Below are 21,948 nucleotides of genomic sequence, written 5' to 3'. Positions count from 1 at the left end.
CCATCCAACCTCTGCTTAAAACCCTCCAAGAAAGGAGAGTCCACAACATCCCATGAGAGTCTGTTCTACTGTCAAACAGCTCTTACACTGCTCACAGACTGGCTGTTTAATTATCTGTTGTAGGACCTTTCTTGGTATTGATGTCAAGCTCACCGGTCAGTAATTAACTGGGTCTTCTTTCCTCCCTTTTTGCAGATGGAAACATTTGCACTCCTCCAGTCCTCACCTAATCTCCTAGAATTATCAAAGATTATAGACAGTGGCTATAAGATTACAAACCATCCAACACAACGTGGCCCAAATTTGGGACACCATCTTCCAGGTGACCTGTGCGAGATTGTGGACCCAAAAAAAGCATTTTGGGAGTCACAGCACCCAAAAAACATGTTTTGGAAAACTGTGCAATATTGCAGACATGAAAAGGCACCTTTTTTGGAGCAAGATCTCAGCCCCAAACTGCATGAGAACAAGGTGCCCAAAATGGTCACCGTACTCTGATGGGGGGAAATGGGGTTTCTCTGTTTTTCTGGGGCAGTTGACAGGTATGAGATTCCATCCACAAGCTCCTTTTGTTCCCTTGGGTGCAGCTCATCAGGACCTGGAGATTTGAATTCATTCAAAGTAGTCAGGTGTTCCCTGACCACCTTGTTTGTTCTGTTATCACCAGGTTGGGCACCGCTTTCCTTTTGGGTGAAGACAGAGAAAAAGTAGGTGTTGTGTAGTTCCATATTATCTATGTCACCCAATAGCATTTCTCTGTCTTCTCCATGCAGAGGACCCACCACTTGCTTGTTCTTCCTCCTGCTTCAAACATAGCTGATGTAACCCTTGTTATTAATTATAGCCTCTCTTGCATGCCTGAGCTCATTCTCACCTCACCTTCTCCCTGAAACTACTATTGGCTACTCCTATAAACTCCTCCTCCATGAATTCCCCATTCTTCCATTTCTTGCACATGCCCTTCTTAAATCTCAGTTCCTCTGGAAGCTCCATATGCAGCCACACCAGTCTCTTTAGATGCCTCCCACTTTTCTTCCTTATTGGAATCCAGGCAGACACAGACAGTAGCTCATATCTTGGTGACCTGGCTACAGAGCTCTAAACCACAGAGCCAGTTGTCTTGCATTCCTCCTCCCTGGTTCATCTGAACAGCTGTCTTAAAAACGACACAAAGAATCTGCAGAAGGTTCCAAGGAAAAGATATTAATACCAGGAAGGAGAAAAGCAGGAGGCTTGTAATAAAGTCATTGGCCGGTGGGGGGAGGGGGAGGGGGAAGATATCATAATAAAATAAAGTTGGCCAATTGACTTGACGTCCGCACACGCTTAGCTGTGCCTCTCACCGCCTCCCACAGACTGTTGTTGCTGTATTGAAAACAAAACTGCCAATATCATAATGCCGATTCTACAAATCAATGGTGTGGCCACAGCTGGAATACAGTGTAGAGTTCTGGCCGCCCCACCTCAAAGGGATATTGTTTGGGACTTTTTAGTTTGGAGAAAAAGCGAGCAAGAGGCAGCATGATTGAAGTTTATAAAATCATGCAGGGCACGAAGGCAGTGGAGAGAAAACTCTCTCATAACACTAGAACCAATGAAGCTCAATGGTGGAAGATTCAGGACAGATAAACACTTCTTCATGAAGCACATAGTTGAACATTCCCGCAGGAGGCAGCGGTGGCCACCAACCTGGGTGGCTTTTAAAAGAGGATTGGATAAATTCATGGCTGCTAGCCACGATGACCGAGTTGTACCTCCCTTGGACAGGGGAAGCAATGCTTCTGAATACCAATTGCTGGGAACAACAGGAGGGGAGAGGGCTTTTGGATCCTGCCTCAGGGTTTCCCATAATGGGCATCTGGTTAGTCGTTATGAGGATAGGGTGCCGGAATAGATGTGCCTTTGGTGCCTCAACCCAGCAAGCTCTGCATATGTTATGATCCCATTTAATTAAGCCCTTTATCCAGAATGATGGGGGCGGGTATAATTTTTAGGAGTAGGGCTGTATCTCACTGGTAGAGCACCTCATTTCATCCAGAAGGTCTCAGGTTCAGTCCCCAATGGCATCTGCAGGTAGGGCTCACTATCTCTCCTGTTTAAAACTCTGAAGACTGAACCATGCCAGTCAGTGCTGACAATGCTAAGCTAGGTGGACATATACGGTAGTCTGAATCAGTTAAAGACTCTGGATACAAGCACTCATTGTGCACATATCTTACCTGCCATAATGCTGTGCATTTTGCTAAATGATTACAATAATGGGTAAGGAGGAAGAAATTGCTTTTCCTAGCAGCCAAGAGCAAATGTGGCCCCACCTGTGCTTATCTATTTGCAAACATCCCAAAGGCTTGCTGGCTTTTGCAATGGACCATCTGTTGGTCTTCAAGAGGTCTCCAAGCCTCACAAGTGTGGCCTGTGTTGTATGCCAGCTGTCAGCTGTGCACCGTCATAAACCCAAGCCCCCCCCCCAGCACCTGTCATCAGCTGACATCTCACGCACACAGTGGCTAAGCCAAGGCTGGGCCATCTGAACTTGAAAGTCCATTTGGCTCAGCTGCCTCTCCCAAGGCCCAGATCAGGACAGTAGCCTTGGAGCTCAGAATTCGCCAACCAGCTCTGCGATCTGGAAGGATCTCCCAGCCATCCTGCCTTTCCACGCTCTGGCAATCTCTCTTCCCTTTCGATGGGCTCTCTGGTCGCCAAGCTCCTTCTGCCAACTCTAAGTAGCCTGGCTTTCCTCCCGACCATCAGCATCGCTGCCAAGAGACAGTTCCACATGGAGGCTATGGTGTACTTCTTCACCATGTTCTTTGTGTCGGTAAGAAACTTTCCCCTCCCCTTCCTCCTTCTCTGTTCTCCAAAGGTGTCTGTCCACTTGTTTAAGTGAAAGGGGGTGAGGGGAAAGGCAGCTTTCTATGTTCCTATTGAACATAGGTGGTAGAGCAGACACCTTTATTTAGCCATGTTTCTTGACTGTAAAAAAGAAAAGGGGAGATGACCTCACAGCCAGTTTACAGAAAAGATAAAACAATACAAAATGATAAAAAGAAAAAATAATAATGTAAAGCTTTCCAAAAGTTAAAATAACAAACTAAAAACAGGTGAAAACTCACACCAGCTTTCTAAATATCTGGGTAGATGCTTTCAGCAGGTGCCAAACAGAGTGCAGTGAAGGTACCTGCCTGGTGTCAATAGGCAGGGAGTTCCAAAGTGTATGTGCCTCCACACTTAAAGACCGAATGCAGAACAGGTATTATGTGGTTGGGGTATAAATGCAGTAATAAAATTTAATGAAAAAATTGCACATGATGTGGGCCAGTTAGGAAACGTGCTCGTGAGTTTTTAGTGGGGGCCTTGAATGTACTTAAAAATAGAACCGAAGGCTGGGGAGGAAAAACGAGACAGACTTGCAGCTGCTCCACATCCTCCAGCCAAGACCTTCTGCAGCTTCTCAGAAGAAATGCAGCCATCGCTGTCTTAGCCTTCGAAGGCCCTCCTTCTCCATCTCCCCAACAGGAAATTATTCAGACCAGAAACACATCTGCACCCCCTAACAAAGGCTTAAAAAAAAAGAAAGGTAAAGGACCCCTGGACAGTTAAATCCAGTCAAAGGCAGCTATGGGGTGTGGTGTTCATCTCACTTCAGGCCAAAGGAGCCGGTGTTTGTCCGCAGACAGCTTTCCGGGTTATGTGGCCAGCATGACTAAACTGCTTCTGACATGACGGGACACCGTGACAAGTGCCAGAGTGCATGGAAATGCCGTTTACCTTCCCACCCAGACAAGGGTTCTTGCAACAGCCGAAAACATCTGCATGAACTCCATCTCTCTCCTTTGCCTTCACAAATAACCTGCTCGTGGCAACTCAAAGATGGGTCAAATGCGATGGAATGGGACAAATGTTCGTGATACAGGGTGGTGGTGCTAGAAATGGAAATCCTTTTGAGGGATGTCATAGCCATAAAAAGGTATTTGGGACTTGACAGCTACAGCCTTTGGAGCTACACTTTAAACTCCCTGCCTATTGATACCAGGAAGGCGCCCTTCACTGTACTCTTTTCGGCACCTGCTAAAAACATTATCTTTTGATTTTTCTTTAATTCTGTGGATAAACAAAAATAAAGAGCATAAAGAAAGTTGATGCAAGTTTTAATCCGTTTTTGTTATTTTAACTTTTCAAATGCCTTTAATTTTCCTTACCAACGATTCTACCTTCTTGGTAAACCTTTTAAAGGACTTTTAAACAATCATGCATTGTGCAAATCTTACAAAATAAGTAAACAAATTAACATTGGACAAAGATTTGCTGGCGATAAACAGCTAGTGTCTGCTGTACTACAGGTCTATGGCACGGCCACATTTGGGATGCCATGTACAGTTCTGGTTGCCTATCCTCAGGAAAAGTTGTTGTAGAGTTGGAAAATGGCACCCAAAATGATTGAGGGTTTGAGCTACCCCCCTGTGTGGAAAGACTGCAGTGTTTCTGACTTTCACTTTAAAGAAAAGGCAAGTAAGAGGCAACACGATAGAATTTTATAAAATGATGCATAGCAGGGAGGAAATGAAAAGTTTTTCTCCCCCTCTCTCAACACTAGAACTCGTGGGTGTCCAAAAGACAGACAAAAAGAAAGTTCTTCTTCATGCAGTGTATAAACCATGGAACTTGCTCCTGCAGGAAGAAGTGGTGATGGCCACCAACTTGGATGGCTTTAAAAGGGGATTAGACAATTTCATGGAGAAGGCTTTCAATGGCTGCCAGCCTCAATGGCTGTGCTCTGCCTCCACAGTCAGAGCCAGCAATGCCTCTAAATACCAGCTGCTGGAAACTGCAGGAGGGGAAAGGGCTCTTGGGCTCAGGTCCTGCTTCCAGGTTTCTTACAGACATCTGGTTGGTCATTGGGAAAATAGGATGCTGGAATAGGGAGCCCACTGGTGTGATCCTGCAGGCCCTCCTTACGTTCATACGTTCTTATGTTTCCCCAACAGATTTACCACGCATGTGACGGCCCCGGTTTATCCATCCTGTGCTTCATGCAGTATGACATCTTGGAATATTTCAGTATATTTGGGACAGCTTTATCAATGTGGGTGTCCCTGATGGGTAAGAGCAAGTCATTCTTTGGGACGGTTTCTCAGGCTAAGATACTTTGAGGGAGTTAAGGCAAATATTTGACGTAGAGGAAAACAAGCAATGCCTAGTCACAGATTGTTTTTTAACAACAACAAAAAAGTAGAAGTTTCAGAAATAGAATAATATTTAGAAATTCCTCTGACGAGGGAGAAGTCTTCTATACTTATGCTATTCTGTAACAGAGATGAGCATCCCTATCAACTTCAGTTTCTTTCCATTCATGATTTTTCTAGACAGTTTGCACATTTCCAAACAGTTTGCATTTCTTTTTAAAGTCTTCACAAAACCCAGCAGCTTATTAATTACACATACCTCCTAATATACAATTACGGCAAACTATTTCTCTTAATACAGTATAATGCATTTGTGTGTTATTTTTGCTAAGACATGGATTTTGATATGTGCATTATAGGGGGCCATGAGACTTGGCTGGAAAAAGCATGACAAAATTTGGAGAAGTGCAGCTTTTTGAGGGATGGCTGTGTTTCGGTGCAAAGCTTGTTTTGGGATGTGTGAATTCATAGAATCATAGAATTGTAGAGTTGGTACACCCAAGGGTCATCTAGTCCAACCCCCTGCAATGCAGGAATACCATCTAAACTATCCATGGCAGGTGGCCATCCAACCTCTGCTTATAAACTTCCAAAGAAGGAGAGTCCACCACCTTCCAAGAGAGTCCGTTCCACTGCTCTTACCATCAGAAAGCTCTTCCTGATGTTTAGTTAGGATCTCCTTTCTTGTCAACATCATTCTTAAACTGTGGGCATTAAAAAGTAGGTCCACATTAAAATGCCAACCAAAGCCAAATTTCTCTCCTACTAACTACTCCACAAAGCACCATATACCTTGATAATGCTATGTAAATAAATTACCAGGGCCTAGAGTGAGCTTTTGAATATGAAAAAAGCTTTGTAATTTAGGGTGGCCTCGCTGCTAGAATTCTCAGGGTAAGGGTGAAGAAAACTTGCTGGCACACCTTTCTGTGGTGCCAGCTGCCATTTTTAATCCCCATACTTCCATGGGAAATCCCCATAATTTCACAGGACTGGATCTATCTGATGGGGGAGGGGATGTCAAGTCAGCAGACAAGCAGAACAGATTAAAAACTGGATGTTATTCCCTAGCCAAAAAAACAAACAAACCTCCATTGAATAATAATAATAAAAATGTAATCCAAGGACACATGGACATGTAGTGTCTGGGACGTGAAGAAAACCTCTCCTCCATCTTGCTTTGCAAAGAGCTGAACATGCTCCGCTCCTTGCAGGGACATTTCCTGGGACTGCAAATCTGAAACAGCTACGCTACAGCTGTGTAATCTGGAGAACTCATGGAGCCCGCCGGGAGCCATAATTTTTACGAGTGATTACCGCATTCCCCGTGCAATGACAGTCTCTGATAATTCATAGCCTCATTGATGAAGTGTGAGTTAGCGGGCTGCAGGCAGGTGCATGACACTAGAGAGGAACCTCAGCCCAGTCTGAAAACATCCTGGGACGACTCAGAGAACTGCAGATAGAGGGAACAAGGGGTGATGTTCTCCCCAAAACATATTTGACTCAGCTTTTTCATTAGTATTTCCCTTTGCAACTCAAGGTCCCCAGGTACCAGCCACATTCACACTGTACATTTAAAGCACTAGGATACCAACAACACACACACACACACCCAACAATCCTGGGAACTGTAGTTTATTCAAGGTAGTTCATTAACCCACACCCATCAGAGCAGATTGTCAGCAGCAAACAGATACAGTGGTACCCCGCAAGACGAACGCCTCGCAAGACGGAAAACCCGCTAGACGAAAGGGTTTTCCGTTTTGGAGGCGCTTCGCAAAACGAATTTCCCTATGGGCTTGCCTCGCAAGACGACAGCCCATAGGGAAATCTCCGGGACAGCGGGGAAGCGCAGCGCGTCTTCCCCACTGTCCTCAGACCTCCTCCCGCTACGCGGCATCGGAACGAAGCTCCGATGCCGGGCGGGGGGGGAACGCCTCCTCCCGCCGCGCGGCATCGGAACGAAGCTCCGATGCCGGGCGGGGGGGGAACGCCTCCTCCCGCCGCGCGGCATCGGAACGAAGCTCCGATGCCGGGCGGGGGGGAACGCCTCCTCCCGCCGCGCGGCATCGGAACGAAGCTCCGATGCCGGGCGGCGGGGGGGAACGCCTCCTCCCGCCACGCGGCATCGGAACGAAGCTCCGATGCCGGGGGGGAACGCCTCCTCCCGCCGCGCGGCATCGGATGGCTTTCCTGAAGACTTGGGGTGGGAGGAGGGTTTTCCTTCCCACCGCCAACATTCAGAATGCTGTTCTGAATGTTGGCGGCGGGGAGGAAAAACCCTCCTCCCACGCAAGCCCCGGGAACAGAGGGAAAGCGCTGCGTGCCTTCCCCTCTGTTCCCGTACCTGTCCTGAAGGCTTGCGGTGCGGAGAAAAGCCCTTCTCCGCACCGCCAGCCTGGCAAGCGGTTTCCCTAGGAACGCATTAATTGATTTTCAATGCATTCCTATGGGAAACCGTGCTTCGCAAGACGAAAAACTCGCAAGAAGAAAAAACTTGCGGAACCAATTAATTTCGTCTTGCGAGGCACCACTGTATAGTCCAAGGCCCCATCTGCACTGTGCATTTGAAACATACCACTCTAAACACTCTGAACTACTTTAAACCATGATGGCTTCCTCCAAAGAATTCTGGGAGCTGTGGTTTGTTTAGGATGCTGATAGCTATAAAGAACTCTTTTCCCATTCCCCCTCACTTAGCTTCAGCTCCCAGAGTTCCCTGGGGAAGAGGGATTGTTAAATCATCCTGGGAACTCGGGAACTTGACATCCTGGACAAACTACAGGTCCCAGGATTCTCTGGAGGAAACCATCATTGTATTGGTATTGTAACTCTTTCAACATATGGTGTGAATGTGGCCGTCACCACGTTGAGTTTTCGTTAGTGTGCTGGGTAGAGTTCTGCTTGTGTTGCTTCAAAGATGATATTGTGCAGAGATGGGGAAGGTTCAGAAAAGGTCGACCCAAATTATCAAGGGAGTGGAGTGACTCCCCCTATCAGGAAAGGTTACATCTGGGGCTTTTCAGAGAAAATTCAAGTAAGTGGAGATATGATAGAGATATTTAAACCAATGTATGTTGTGGAGGAAGTTGAGCAGAAAGAAGTTTCCCTTCTTTCTCTTAACACTAGAACTACAGAAGCCAAACACTGGAATGTTCAGATCAAATGAAAGTCTGGATTTTGAAGGACTGTGGTTCTTCAACCAACCCTTGTGTACAAATATGCATTATATTGGGGATTTTTTTGGGGGGTGGGAGTATCTATTTGCCCAAACTGCACACAAAAATGTATGAGAGAAAATGAACATCAATATACTAATGAATTTCCATGAGGACAAAATGCTGGAGAAATGTGGAAGAACTGCATCCAAGATTGGAAAAATGAGTGGAAATGGACAAAGACATCCATTTCAAGGGAGATTTAAAGCTGCCCTAACAACACAGCATTTCAAATCACACTGTATGTCACCTGTTGCTCAGCCCTGGCAGAGTTTGATGAGCCTAAACGGTCAACGTTTGTGATGTTTGGAGTGCTCACCATCGCAGTCAGAATCTACCATGATCGGTGGGGCTACGGCGTCTACTCAGGACCGATTGGGACAGCAGTTCTCATGATCACTGTAAAATGGGTAAGATTCCCCTTCTTGGTTGCATTAAGCAAGTATTGCCAGCCATAACAAGTCAAAGTTTGTGTGTGTGTGTGTGTGTGTGTGAGAGAGAGAGAGAGAGAGAGAGAGAGAGAGAGATGCCCTCCTCCCCCATTCCACCACCTGATTATGGGAAAGGGGGAAATTGGTTTCCCACAGATCCAGCCCAAGACATTTTGCAAGCTAAAGCAAACAAGATAACAGAATAATAGAATTTAGAGTTAGGGACACCAAGGGTCACCTACTCCAACCCCTTAAATGCAGGAATCACAATTAAAGAATACATACATGACAGGCAGTAATTCAACCTCTGTTTAAATGAAGGACAGTCCACCACCTTAGTAAGCTCCTATGGAAAGATGCTACCCAGTTCACAAGTGTCATCCTGGAGGGAAATGATAGTTATTAAGAAAACACACCTCTGTCCCCATCCCCACCCCCAACAGAGAACCTTGGGCTCACACCTTGGTTTTTGATTCCTTCATTTGAGAAATATATATCAAAGGAATTTTGAAGGAAGGGAAGAGCTTTGAAGCATCATGCGGGGCAGTGGGAGACTCCATACCTCCTTGCAAGCCAGCTTTTCTTTTTGCAAAAGGCCATGGCAAACGAAATCTATCATCTGTTGCCTTCTTTCCTCCCAGCTACAAAAGATGAAGGAGAAGAAGGGTCTCTATCCAGACAAAAGTGTCTATACCCAGCAGATTGGTCCTGGCTTCTGTTTCGGGGCCCTTGCTTTGATGCTGAGGTTCTTCTTTGAGGTAAGACTGCCCCTTGCAAAACATAAAACTTAAGATCTGCCCTGGTGAATCTGAGCAGATGCCCACCTGGGTCCAGCATCCTGGCAAATGGCCAGTTAAATGCCCTCTGAGAAGCCTCCGGGAAATGTGCAAAAGGCAACAGTGAGGGCATTCTTCTGCTTCATAGCAATGGATAGACCTTCCTTCCCCCTTCTGCAATGGTGAATTCAGGTAACTGCATACTTAATGGTCTTATGCCCTCTTGCTCTTTTAGATAGCCATGCACAACTCTGAAATTTGCCACCTGAACAGGTAGTGATGGTCACGACCTTGAAAAGCTTTAAAAGGAGGGTGTTAGACAAATTTGTGGAGGATAAGGATATCCATAGCTACTAGCCATAATCACTATGTCCTCCCTCCACTGTCAAAGGCAGGTTTCTGGGAAGCGCAAGTGGAGAGAGTTGCTGCTACATGTGGGTTCTTCTTGTGGGTTTCTCAATGGGGTATGTAGCTGGCCACTGTGAGAACAGGATGCTGTACTAGATGGGACCCCTTTGACCTGTTCCCTCGGAGGCAGTATGCTTCTGAATGCCAGTTGTTGAGAACTGCAGATAGGGAGAATACTCTTGTGCTCAGTAGGGCTGTGTGATATATCAATATATTGTACAAAACCGCTTTGAAGTCCATATCATGATATTTATTTCATAATTTTTGACTTGGCAATATATCATGACTCAGTGTGTGTGTGTGTGTGTGTGTGTGTGTGTGTGTGTGTGTGTGATGCAAAAAAAACACAAGGTGGAGAAACTGTGAAGCCAGCCAATGCTTTTCTTGATTCCTGCAACCCCTGTTGACTTCACCAGCTCAGCTCTCCCCTGCCTGATGCAGGGGCAGCAAATCACAAGAGCAGGCGCCAACAAAATCACAATGCAGGGAAAACCATGAAGCCAGCCAATGCCTCTACATAGCTCCATCCTTATTTCAGGCATTGTGATATATCAGTATATTGCGATGTTTGCGGGTTATATATTTCAGTGTTGAAAACAAGATGTTGCCCAACCCTACTGTTCATCTCTACGTAGATCCATCCTTATTCCAGACATCGTGATATACTGTATTGGTATATCGCGGTGTTTAGCTGGTGCTATATTGTGATGTTGAAAACCAGATATCACCCAGCCCTTGTGCTGAGGTCCTGCTTGTTTAGAAAACCTCTTTCTGACACGAGGGAAAAGGAACTCAGTAGCAAGAAGTGTTCCATGGATGAAAAGATGGCAACAAGCCTCGTCTGAAAACAATTTCAGTCCAATGAGTGTGTGGCAAATAAACCAACATTTCCAGCACATGTGTTGGGGGGGGGGACAGGGGGGATAGAATTATGAGGCTAATCAGAGCCAGCTTCATGAGTAAGCTGGTTATATGGCCCCCCCTGCCCCCGCCCCCCGCAAATCACCCTGTGTAGAAAGCATGTCACTGGCAGGAGATTAGTCAAAGCCCAAACATACTCCACATCCCAGCAAAAGGGGAGGGCTGAAATCCTAAAATTCCTGGATGAACCCTCCATCACACTCCGACAGGCCTGAAGCAACGATACCATTTTAGGTAAGAGGTCCTGAGATTCTCCGTGTGGAAAAGCCAGCTTCCAAAGTTCTTGGCATCTGACTCATGAGATGTCCAAGGGAGAGTTGGCTTATCTCTCGGAACGTGGGCTTGCAGGAATGGTCTTCAGCCCACAGCTGTGGGAGCAACACCCACCCAGTTTTTATTGTCTTTGTCACTTCCCTCAGTGTGTCGACATTTGGCCTCTCTCTCTCTCTCTCTCCACACACACACACACACACCCACACCCACACACACACAAACATGAACATTTTACCAAAAGGCATAGACCTCAGTCTCTGCATGACCAAAGCCCCTGAATCACTGAATCTTAGTTGTAGAGCTGGAATGGATCCAAAGGGTCATCTAGTGCCTGCAATGCATATATAAAATCATTTAAAACCTTCAGTCCATACAAATATCTATCTTCTCCACTTTCTGTTAACCAATATTTCTTTTAAATCAGGGTGTCCTGTAATCAATTCATTTCCTTTTCCCCCTACAAAAAGTCCAAGATAAGCTCCCTTTATTAATTCCGACCACCATTACTCCATAATACTAAATTCTTCCATCCATATCCATTATGATCTCACATTAGATCAATATTCAGATTATAATGAGAAACAAAAACGGAATATCGCTCATGCCATCCTGTTGGGTTTGTCACAGTTTTCCTAATGAGCAAGAGAGGACAGTTCATTTAATTATTATTACGGTATTATTATTTATTTTACTTCATTTATATTCCACTTTTTCCCCCTCCAAGGAGCTCAAGGTACCACACATTGTTCTCCCCCTGCTTCTCATTTAATCTCCACAACAACCTTGTGAGGTAGGGGAGGCTGAGAGGGAATGACTGACCCAAGGTCACCCAGTGAGTTTCATGGCTGAGCGGGGATTCAAACCCTGGTTCCTCAGGTCCTAATCCAACACTCCCAACCACTACACCACTGAATAACTAAAAACCATTACACACACACTTGAAGAATCTCATTTGCTTTTTCTTGTTCCAGGAGTGGGATTACACGTACGTCCACAGCTTCTACCACTGTGCCTTGGCCATGTCCTTTGTCCTCCTGCTCCCCAAAGTGAACAAGAAGGCCGGCAACGGAGGCGCTCCGGCCAAACTGGACTGTTCAACCCTCTGCTGCTGTGTCTGAGAATGTGGCATGTGTGTGTGTGTGTTTGTGTGTGGCTGCTGCTGCTGCTGGAACGGATAGAGCACCTGCACCTGTGCACCCTACCCCCCTAGCCGCAGGGCAGGTCCGATGCATCCCATGTGCAACTTGTGGCCAGCCAAGCTGAATGTGTTTTCTAGCCCTACCAGCCAGGTCTGGCGATCCTTAACAGGAATAGGGGAGAAATTAAGAGTCAGTTTGCTTTGAAGAGATGAATCCAGTTGCCAACTGAAACACAGCCATCCTCCAGAATCTTCACTGCTCTAAATCTTGCACTGCAACTCTCCAGTCGAGTAATGGGTTCAAAGAGGAATATCGTAGGGGGCAAAGTGTCTATAAAAACACATGTGTTTGTGAAGATGGCATGCAAAAATGCATTATTTTAGTGAAATCATTTTGCAAAAAGGTGCACATTAAGTAAAACTGCATGAAAATATGTTGTAGGTCCGTTAAAATTCAGATCAGAATGCTGATGAGCTTTCATGAGGACATTTTTATGGTGGGGGGAGCAAATTGAGAGACCAGAGTCCTTACTATGATTCCATGAAACTAAAAATTGAAGTATTTCCCCCACTCACTACTAATCCAAAGGGGCAGCCGTTGTCTTTCTGTCTGTACAGTAGGAGCAGGCGGAGGGAGAGTTTGTGTTTTTCTTTACTTCCTCTTCTATTTATGCTTCCTCACCCAAATAAACATCTTTATTTAACCTACAGCTTTTGCAATACATGTTTCTGGACGTGGCATGGTTTTAAACCGGCCTGCAGATCCCACAATCCTGTAGTCATCCGTGATGTCACAATCCAGATGTTTATTCAGCAAAGGGGAGCAGAAAGAGTTCTGCTGACTAAATAAGGCAAAGCCAAGATAAGAGAGTAGTGGAGGAGAGGGTGGATTTCAGAATGAAGCAAGGAGTAACCAGGGGGATAATTATGGGGGGGGGGGAGGATTTAAAAAGAATTGTTAGGAAAAAGGAACTGTCTTCATCGACCCGCCTTTCTCAGAGCTGTCAACACAGACTGGCAGCAGATCTCCAGGATTTCAGATAGATCCCAGGTTCAATGCCTGACATCTCCAGTTGGGGCTAAGAGAAGACTATTTGCCTGAAACCCTGGAGCGCTGCTGGCAATACTGAGGTCCATTAAATGATGATCTGACTTCTCAGCACAGGGCAGCTTCTGAACTTGCAGGTAAAAAAGGAATGACTGATAAAGTGGAGGGAAGCCCCATCACTCCTCCTTTTAGAAATTAAATGCTAGGTCAGCAGGCAACTGAAATTAAAGAGCCGCTTGCTCCATTCATGCCTTCTGCTCCCAAGCCTTCCTCAGGTGTGCTCCGTGCCTTGCAGGACTGGCCCTAACAGTGCCTGCTTTGTGATGTCCACCTGCTCAACTCTCCACCACCCGAAAACATCCAGCAGGTGTGCTCAGCCAGGCCCTCATTAGCGCCTGCCACATTCATGGGAAATTTAGAGGTGAAGGACCCAGCTCCCGAACACGGGGCGCGGCTCAAAACGTCTGCACCGCCATCCCAACTTAAACAGACTGTTTAGTGTTGCCGAGCGGATGATTTATTTATCCTGTCTGGGAAGGAAGCCAGGGGCTCTCTGTCACGGACAATTAGAGGAGGATGGATGTCCACCAACATTCGCCGAAGGCCAACATTAATCTTTGCTCAGTATCTGCAATGCATTTGCACCACTGCCGTCTATCTTGACACACTCCTGGCTAAGCGCAGAAAACAAAACAAAACAAACCACACACACACACACAAAGTAAGAACATCACCTTGAACAACAAACAGGGGCATGCATTTTCTACACACTGGATGACCCATCAGTGCTAAGTAGGAAGCTGCCTTAAACCAATCAGACCACTGGTCCATCTAGCTCAGCATTGTCTACACTGACTGGCAGCAGCTTCTCCGGGGTTTCAGGCAGGGGGTCTCTTCCCAGCCCTTCCTGATGGGGATTGGACCTGGGATCTTAGACGTGTATGTCATGTGCTCTGACACTGAGCTGCAGCCTCCCCCCAAAGTATGGTTCTAGTCCTCATAGTTGTGTCATGTGGCCTCCATAAAGTTGTGCAGAAGGAAATGTGGCCCTCAGGCTGCAAATAATTTCCCAAACTACTTGTCTGGGGTGTGGGCGATTCTGTTTTGACATGGACACTCTTTAGTTGGCTATATTTCCAGTGACGCCATACAGCAACAGACTGTGACATGAACCAAGATTTGCAGATGTTTCTCTCGCTTGCTTTACATTCAACAGTGCACTAGAATCTGGCTGGAATCCAGCTATTATCAATGACTGTCCTAAGCTTGCCCACTGGTGCTGACTTAAAGCTCGCTCGCTACCAACAGCAGAAGAAACCAGAGCAAATTTCATTTCAGCTGCAACCTCCCTGTTTCCTTGTTTATTTGGAAAGTCCAGTCAACTGTAATCAAGGGTGGGGGGTGGTTACTCAGCGAACTTACAGCTGAGCAAACAGAATTAGGCTACAAAACAGCAATGCAGTTCTTGCATAGCAAAAAACAGGGGTGTAATATACAGCAATAAAGCCATAGACTCAGGACTATGGATGGGATACAGAAATTCGATTTAGTTTGCATATAAAGAGAAAGCCAGCGTGATGTAGTGGTTAGAGTGCCCTGACTAGGACCTGGGAGACCAGGGTTCAAATCCCCCACTTGGTCATGAAGCTCACTGGGTGACCTTGGGCCAATCACTACCTCTCAGCCTAACCTACCTCACAGGGTTGTTGTGGAGATTAAGGGGGGGGTGAAGAACTACATAGACTCCCTTGAGCTCCTTGGAGGAAAAAGTGGGGTACAATAACGATGTAAAGAAAGAAAAGGCATACCTTTGTGAAATAATATGTGGACTGAAATGGCTGTAGCCACCCTTCAAAAACTGTGCTTCTGCAGATTTTGCAATACAGCTCTTCAGCTGAGTGTGGGTTTTTTTGTTTTGTTTTTTTTTCAAAAAAATTGGAATTTATTGGTGAAAGCTGCATGCAAAAATGCATTACATTAAGGGGAAATCGCTTTGCAGAAATGTGTGCATTAGGGGAAACTGCACACCAAAATGTGTGTACAGTGGTACCTCGGGTTACATACGCTTCAGGTTACATACACTTCAGGTTACAGACTCCACTAACCCAGAAATAGTGCCTCAGGTTAAGAACTTTGCTTCAGGATGAGAACAGAAATCTCGCAGCAGCGGCGCAGCGGCAGCGGGAGGCCCCTTTAGCTAAAGTGGTGCTTCAAGTTAAGAACAGTTTCAGGTTAAGTACAGACCTCTGGAACGAATTAAGTACTTAACCCGAGGTACCACTGTATTAGGAGAAATTAGCAGGTAATGCAAATTTTCATGAGTACTTTTTTAGAAATCAAAAGCAGCAAGCAGGTGTGGGAATGTGGAGAGTGGAACTTAAAAGAGGAAAAATGTGAAAGTGAGACAAACTGAAATTGACAGACTCTCTGAAGCCTCCTCAAGAATGAGACTTGCTTTCACTCTCACCTCCGGGAGGGATGGCAGGCAGGTTGGCTGTCTTGACAGCAACTCCACCCTGTCACCCAGGGCTCCTCTACAACCACACAGTTTCGAATAAAGGTCTGAATTAAATAGGAACATAAAAAGCAGCCTTATACCAACTCAGACCCATTGGTCCATATTGCTAAGCAAGCTCAGTACCCTGACAGGCAGCAGCCCTCTGAGGCTTCAGGACATCCCCAACCCTACGTGGAAAAACCATTGGGGATTGAGTGTGGGTCCTTCTGCATGTAATGTCTATGTTCTGCTACTGAGCTAGAGCCCTTCTGCTAAAAGTAAGGTTCTAGTCCTCATCATTTTGACTAACACAATGAATTAAATAGGAGCATAGGAAGCTTGCTTACATTGGTCCAAGTGGTTCAGTACTGCCTGCCCCAGTGCTCTTCAGTTTGGGGTCCTTAAATGTTGTTGGACTACAGAAACCATCAGCCCAGCCAGCTATGCCAATAGAACCTGTTAAAAACATTTTTTGCTTAGGCAAGTCTGTCCAGAACGCGGATGTGTTTTTAGTTTACTGCTAGATTTACTGTTTTGAACTTTTAAATTGTTTATACTAATAACCTTGCCGTTTTATTCTTTTGTAAACCGCTTTGAGGTTTCCTACAATGAAGCGGTCTATTAGTTTAATGAAATAAAGTTCTTGGTGCTGATCCAGGAATGCAGGCGCGTGAGGAAATCAGTGGCCGCCATGCACCACCTCGCCAGGCACAGCCCCCATAAGCCTGAGCAGCATCAGTGTGGTGCAGTTGGGCACCGATGCTTGCCAAGCCTTCCTGGACAGCGAACGCCAAGGAATAATTCTCAAACATCTACGGGGAATGCAGACAAAACAGCCTCTTCTCACCTTTCAGCGCTGCCAGGAGTTGAGCCTGTAAGGAGGTTTTGGGCCTCTGCCAGCAGCCCCAGCTGCCTTCATAAAAGGAGCTGTTTTTGTCTAAGGTAGTGTCTGAGACGGGTGACCTTCTCTGGGTCTGCTACTGAAATTTCCTGCCTCTCTGTTATTCTCCTCTTCAGTAAGGTGATATGAAACCCAAAACGTTTATTGCCCCTTTTAAAGTGCCTTTATAGTTCCCAGACTACTCCATATACTGCGTTGTTCTCCAGGGCTGGGATATCACTTAGGAGGACCAGAATTTCGGGGCTGCAAAATGCATTGCAGATCTCGGCAGAGTCCAAAAGGAAAGAGAGGGGAAGGGAAGAGAAGAGAATAGGAGGGAGCTTGAAGACTTGAGAAAGATTAAGTGGTGTGGGGGTCGCTGCAGGGAATCTGGGTCTGCAGAAGGGAGGCGTTTGGATCTACGCAGAGCAAGAATGGGGGCTAGAGTGCCTGCCCTGGACTGGGAGAGACCAGGGTTCAAATCTCCACTTGTCCATGTAGCTCACTGGGTGTGACGTGGGGACAGTCACTGCCTCTCAGCCTAACTGACCTCGCAGGGTTGTTATGATGATAAAATGGGGAGGGGAGGAACTATTGAGCTCCTTGGAGGGAAAGGTGGGATATAAATGCAATAATAATAATAATCAGGGCTTTTTCATGGGGAACTCCCAGGAACTCAGTTCCTGCACCTTTCAGGTGGGTTTCGGCACCTCTCAGGTGGGCACCATTGCCATTCTAAGAAGCACAGATCTGGCATACCTTCTTTCCAGGCAGGCTCAGTAGGGACAGAGAGTAATTCTGTTGCATCGAGGTGTGATTGGAGCAGTCAAATACTCCTGATTCAGGGAAGAAGTGGAATTTCCTAACCTCAGAAGACGCTGCCTACCAGATCTCTGAATGAGGATTTGCATCCTTCCAGTCAGGAATGACTCATACAGAGACACAAGAAGTGGTCCATTCTTATCCCCACACACTAAGTCCACCTTTTTAGATGTAAGAGCATCACTTGCAATTATTGGGGGTGGGGGGAGGTAGGAGATCCAGAACCAAACCCACAAGTCCATTTCCCTGCTTCCTCCTTGCCTTAGCTAAACCAGCTACCTACATTAGACCTCCAGTAATTCAGAAATATTAACTAGGTATCTAAATTTAATTCGGACATTAGGGATGGATGCCTTGAGCTATAAGAAATGTTCAGAGAGACATGAGCGAAAAGGGATGGCGAATGAGGAATCTACCTTCCACCTTTCTGACTATGTGTATGAAAATGTGTGTGTATTTGGGAGGGGGGAGATCTACCCTTTTATGGGCTACAGATGGTATCACATTGCAGCCTCACATCTGGAAGGGATTTGGGGGCAGGTTTACCCAGACTATTACAGACAGGAGTTTTGTTATACAGATTTTTTTGATATATTTTTTTTGAAAAACATAATCTGATAACCAGAAAATTATTTTGCAAATCAATAAGAATCTGCTAGAACAGAGTGGCTGAGAAAGGCTGTTGAAAAAGCCACACTGGTCCTCTAGCAAGGGACCTCTGCTGCAGAGATAGTGAAGAGGAAGGGGACTGGACTTTTAAGGCTTGACACCAAATTGAAATAAAACCAATGTGCAGAGATAGAGTCCAAAGGGAGCTCCTCTCCTGATTGTGGCCCAATGGAACTGAAGTTTTAAAAATCCTTGCAGCCAGGCATAGCTACCATTTCATTAAGGTGGCTTTAGGAATTGGGCAGCAATTGTATTCTGAAAAATGGCATACATCCTAGCTGCTCCCCTAAGAAAGTAACTTGCAAAATTTCAGAAGACAGCGGGGTGACGACTCGGCAACGCACTGTGGATGCCCAACACTGGGCGCTCCCTGCACCCCAACAGGCAGGGTCGGCGGGCAGGGCAGAGGCCAGGCACCCATGGGTACCCACAGCAAAAATGTTGTGGGTGCCTGGGGACCTGGGGCCTCCTGAGATTGGTGCCAGCAGAAGGCTGGTATCCCTTGTCCCCACACCATCATAACTCTTAACCTTGGAGCCCAAACAGCTTCAGGATTCTTTGTCTACTCTACACATCTGCACCATACTTTCAAAGCACCGTAGCACTACTTCAAAGAGGAACAGATCCCCCACCCCAAATCCTGGGAGCTGTTCATGGAGGGTGCTGAGAGTTTTTAGGTGACCCTGTTGGAATGAAAATAGTGGACATCACCCATATGTGGCTAATTAATAAAATAATTGATTGGATCCCTAGATTCAAAGTGTGGGACTAAAAACACACTCTCCAGTTGCTGTTGGACTACAACTCCCATCATCCCTGACCACTGGTCCTGCAAGTTAGGGATTATGGGAGCTGTAGTTCAACAACTGTTAGAGACCAAAGTCTGAAAAACACAGTTAGACCCTTTTAATATCTGGACAAGATGGAGCCCCTTTGGCCTGATCCAGTAGGCTCCCCTTATGTTCTTAGGACCAGATTTATTTATATTTTTATTTATTTCTATTACAGGCAACTTCCAATTTACGTGGGATTACACATTCCAACACATGACATGTTTAAGTGAAATCGTGTATATTTGAAACACCATTGAAAAAGCCTCCATGTTTAGCCCCTTTTGTGATGTTTTGGGGTCACTTCTGGGTTTGGCATAATGCGCACATGCGTGGTTGTGCACGCACGCATGCCTAAAATGGTCGCTGCCTGCAAATAAACCATTAACAATATTCTAAGCAGTGTACATTATTTTTAAAAACAAACAAACCATCATACAAAGAAGAATAATTTTAAAAATTATCATAAAACCCAATGCAACCTTAAAATGTCCTTCTGAAATAAGGAAGTATTTCTTGTCTGCCTAAAGTTCAGCAAGGAAGATGACTGTTTCATCTCAGACTACATCTGCACCACTTTAACACTCAGAAGCATCTGGCTGCCACAGTGGGAAGAGGGTACTGAACCAGATGGACCCTTGCCCTAATCCGGTAGGGCTCTTCCTATGCTCATAAACTAACAAACACTGATCTGTTGAAGGGAAGCACCAGCAGCTGCCCCAAGTTTGGGGCAGACTTAAGAAAAGGAACCTATGGCAATCCATCTTTGACATTTTCACTACAGTATTTCTCCTTATGCAATTACATGGGGCGGGGATAGAGCATCAAAGGAAACCGCGGCGACGCAGAACATGAAGGTTTATATTGGCTCTCTCTCTCCCCCCCCCCCCAACTCCAGGTTCCACTGAGTTGATCTTGGCTGCGATGCACAGACAGACATTTCTGCATTCCTCAGAGATTAAGTACAGAAAATATTCAAGAGGGATCCAGCTGCTTCTTGCGTCTTGTAATCACTGTCCTACTTCCAAACACATGGCGGACATCTGAGGAAAGATGAGCTGCGTCTCGATGCTCCGTGCATGCATAGGCCACACCTAGGCAGCTATAAAACCCACGGGTGGTACAGACCTCATGGAATCATAGGACAATACAGTCGGAAAGGACCCCTAAGGGTCATGTAGTCAAACCCCCTCAGGAATCACAGCTAAAGAATCCCTTCTTGTGGTTGGTTCTTAATTTCCATTATAAATGCAAAACACCACATTAAATAGGAAATTGCCTTGCCTCTGGCTGCATTTGCAGAATTTTCCTCATTGGGATTTTTCCTATTTGGGTACTCTCAAGCCTATATGCATGAATGTGCACCATCTCAGAAAACCATTCCCCAACCTTTTCTAAAACCATGGAGGGTCATCTAGTCCAACCCCCTGAATCACAGCTAAAGAGCCCCTGACATGGCCAACCAACCTCTGTTTCAAAACCTTTAACAAAGTTGAGTTCACCACCTTCTGAGGGAGTCCATTCCACCGTTGGTCAGGTCTTACTATCAGAAAGTTCTTCCTGATGTTTAGTCAGAATCTCCTTTCTTGTAACTTGAAGCCATTGATTTGAGTCCTACTCTCCAGAGCAGAAAACAAGAATGCTCCATGTGACAGCCCTTAAGATATTTAGAGATATCTCCTCTCAGTCTTCTCTTTTCCAGGCTAAACATACCCAGCTCCTTCAAGCGTTCCTCATAAGGCTGAGTTTCCAGACCCTTGATCATCTTGGTCACCCTCCTTTGCACATGTTCCAGCTTGGCAATATCCTTATTAAATTGTGGTGCCCAGAACTGGGAATGGGACTCCAGTTGTGGTCTGACCAAAGCAGAATAGAGCAGTACTGTTACTTCCCTTGATCAGGACACTAGAATAGCATTCACCTTTTTCGCTGCTGCATCACATGATTGACTCTGCAACACATGACTGACTCTTCTATCTGTCCTGAACATCTAATGTTCTATCTGTCCCGAACATCAACTTCGCTGGACGTCCACAAGTTCCAGCTTTACAGCCCTACCATCTGTCAGGGGTTATTAGTGTTCTTAACATTTACCTGGCACAACTGATGGGCATTTTGGAAGGGTTTTGTGGGGGGAGGGGTTGTACTTTATATCACTTTGATTCATTTATTTATTTTATATATGTTTTGCAATAGGATGTGTAGCATGTTTCTTGATTTTTTTGTTGTTTTCATGAACTGTTTTGAGATGATCTTGGTTATTGGAATTAGGTAAAAGTAAAGGTACCCCTGCCCGTACGGGCCAGTCGTGTCTGACTCTAGGGTTGTGCGCTCATCTCACTTTCGGGGGCCAGCACTGTCCGGAGACACTTCTGGGTCATGTGGCCAGCGTGACAAAGCTGCTCTGGCGAGCCGGCACCAGCACAGCACACGAAAACGCCGTTTACCTTCCCGCTAGAAAGCGGTCCCTGTTTATCTACTTGCACTTTGACATGCTTTCGAACTGCTAGGTGGGCAGGAGCTGGGACCAAACGATGGGAGCTCACCCCGCCGCGGGGATTCGAACCGCCGACCATGCGATCGGCAAGCCCTAGGCGCTGAGGTTTTACCCACAGCGCCACCCGCGTCCCCGTTATTGGAATTACACATAGGTTAAATCAAATCCGTTGCCTGTTGTGGTGCAGTACCCATTCTGTACTTCTGTGGGGATTCCTTCCAATATTTACAGAGTGCTTTTCAACGTGGATGGTCATACAGAGGTTAACGGATGGGCCACAGGCCTGGTCCAGAAGGACTATCCAAATGTTCTTAACAAGGCCAGGACCTTTCCACCAAACTGGAGCAGTCCAAC

The 21,948-nt window shown here is 46.0% G+C and overlaps 1 protein-coding gene across 1 annotated transcript; it reads left to right on the top strand.

Annotated features, from left to right (window-relative positions):
• Nucleotides 1-2,268: 2,268 nt before the first annotated feature.
• On the top strand, nt 2,269-13,029 carry MYMK (myomaker, myoblast fusion factor). Its single transcript, XM_081179136.1, has 5 exons — nt 2,269-2,818; nt 4,986-5,100; nt 8,666-8,814; nt 9,477-9,593; nt 12,185-13,029. Exons 1-5 carry the CDS (start codon nt 2,684-2,686, stop codon nt 12,329-12,331), a joined length of 663 nt encoding a protein of 220 aa, XP_081035262.1. The 5' UTR covers nt 2,269-2,683; the 3' UTR covers nt 12,332-13,029.
• The last annotated feature ends 8,919 nt before the right edge of the window (nt 13,030-21,948 follow it).

The sequence above is a fragment of the Podarcis bocagei genome (assembly GCF_964188305.1).
Source record: "Podarcis bocagei genome assembly, chromosome: Z".
Taxonomy (NCBI): Eukaryota; Metazoa; Chordata; class Lepidosauria; order Squamata; family Lacertidae; genus Podarcis; species Podarcis bocagei.
This window is presented reverse-complemented; position numbering and strand designations above follow the sequence as displayed.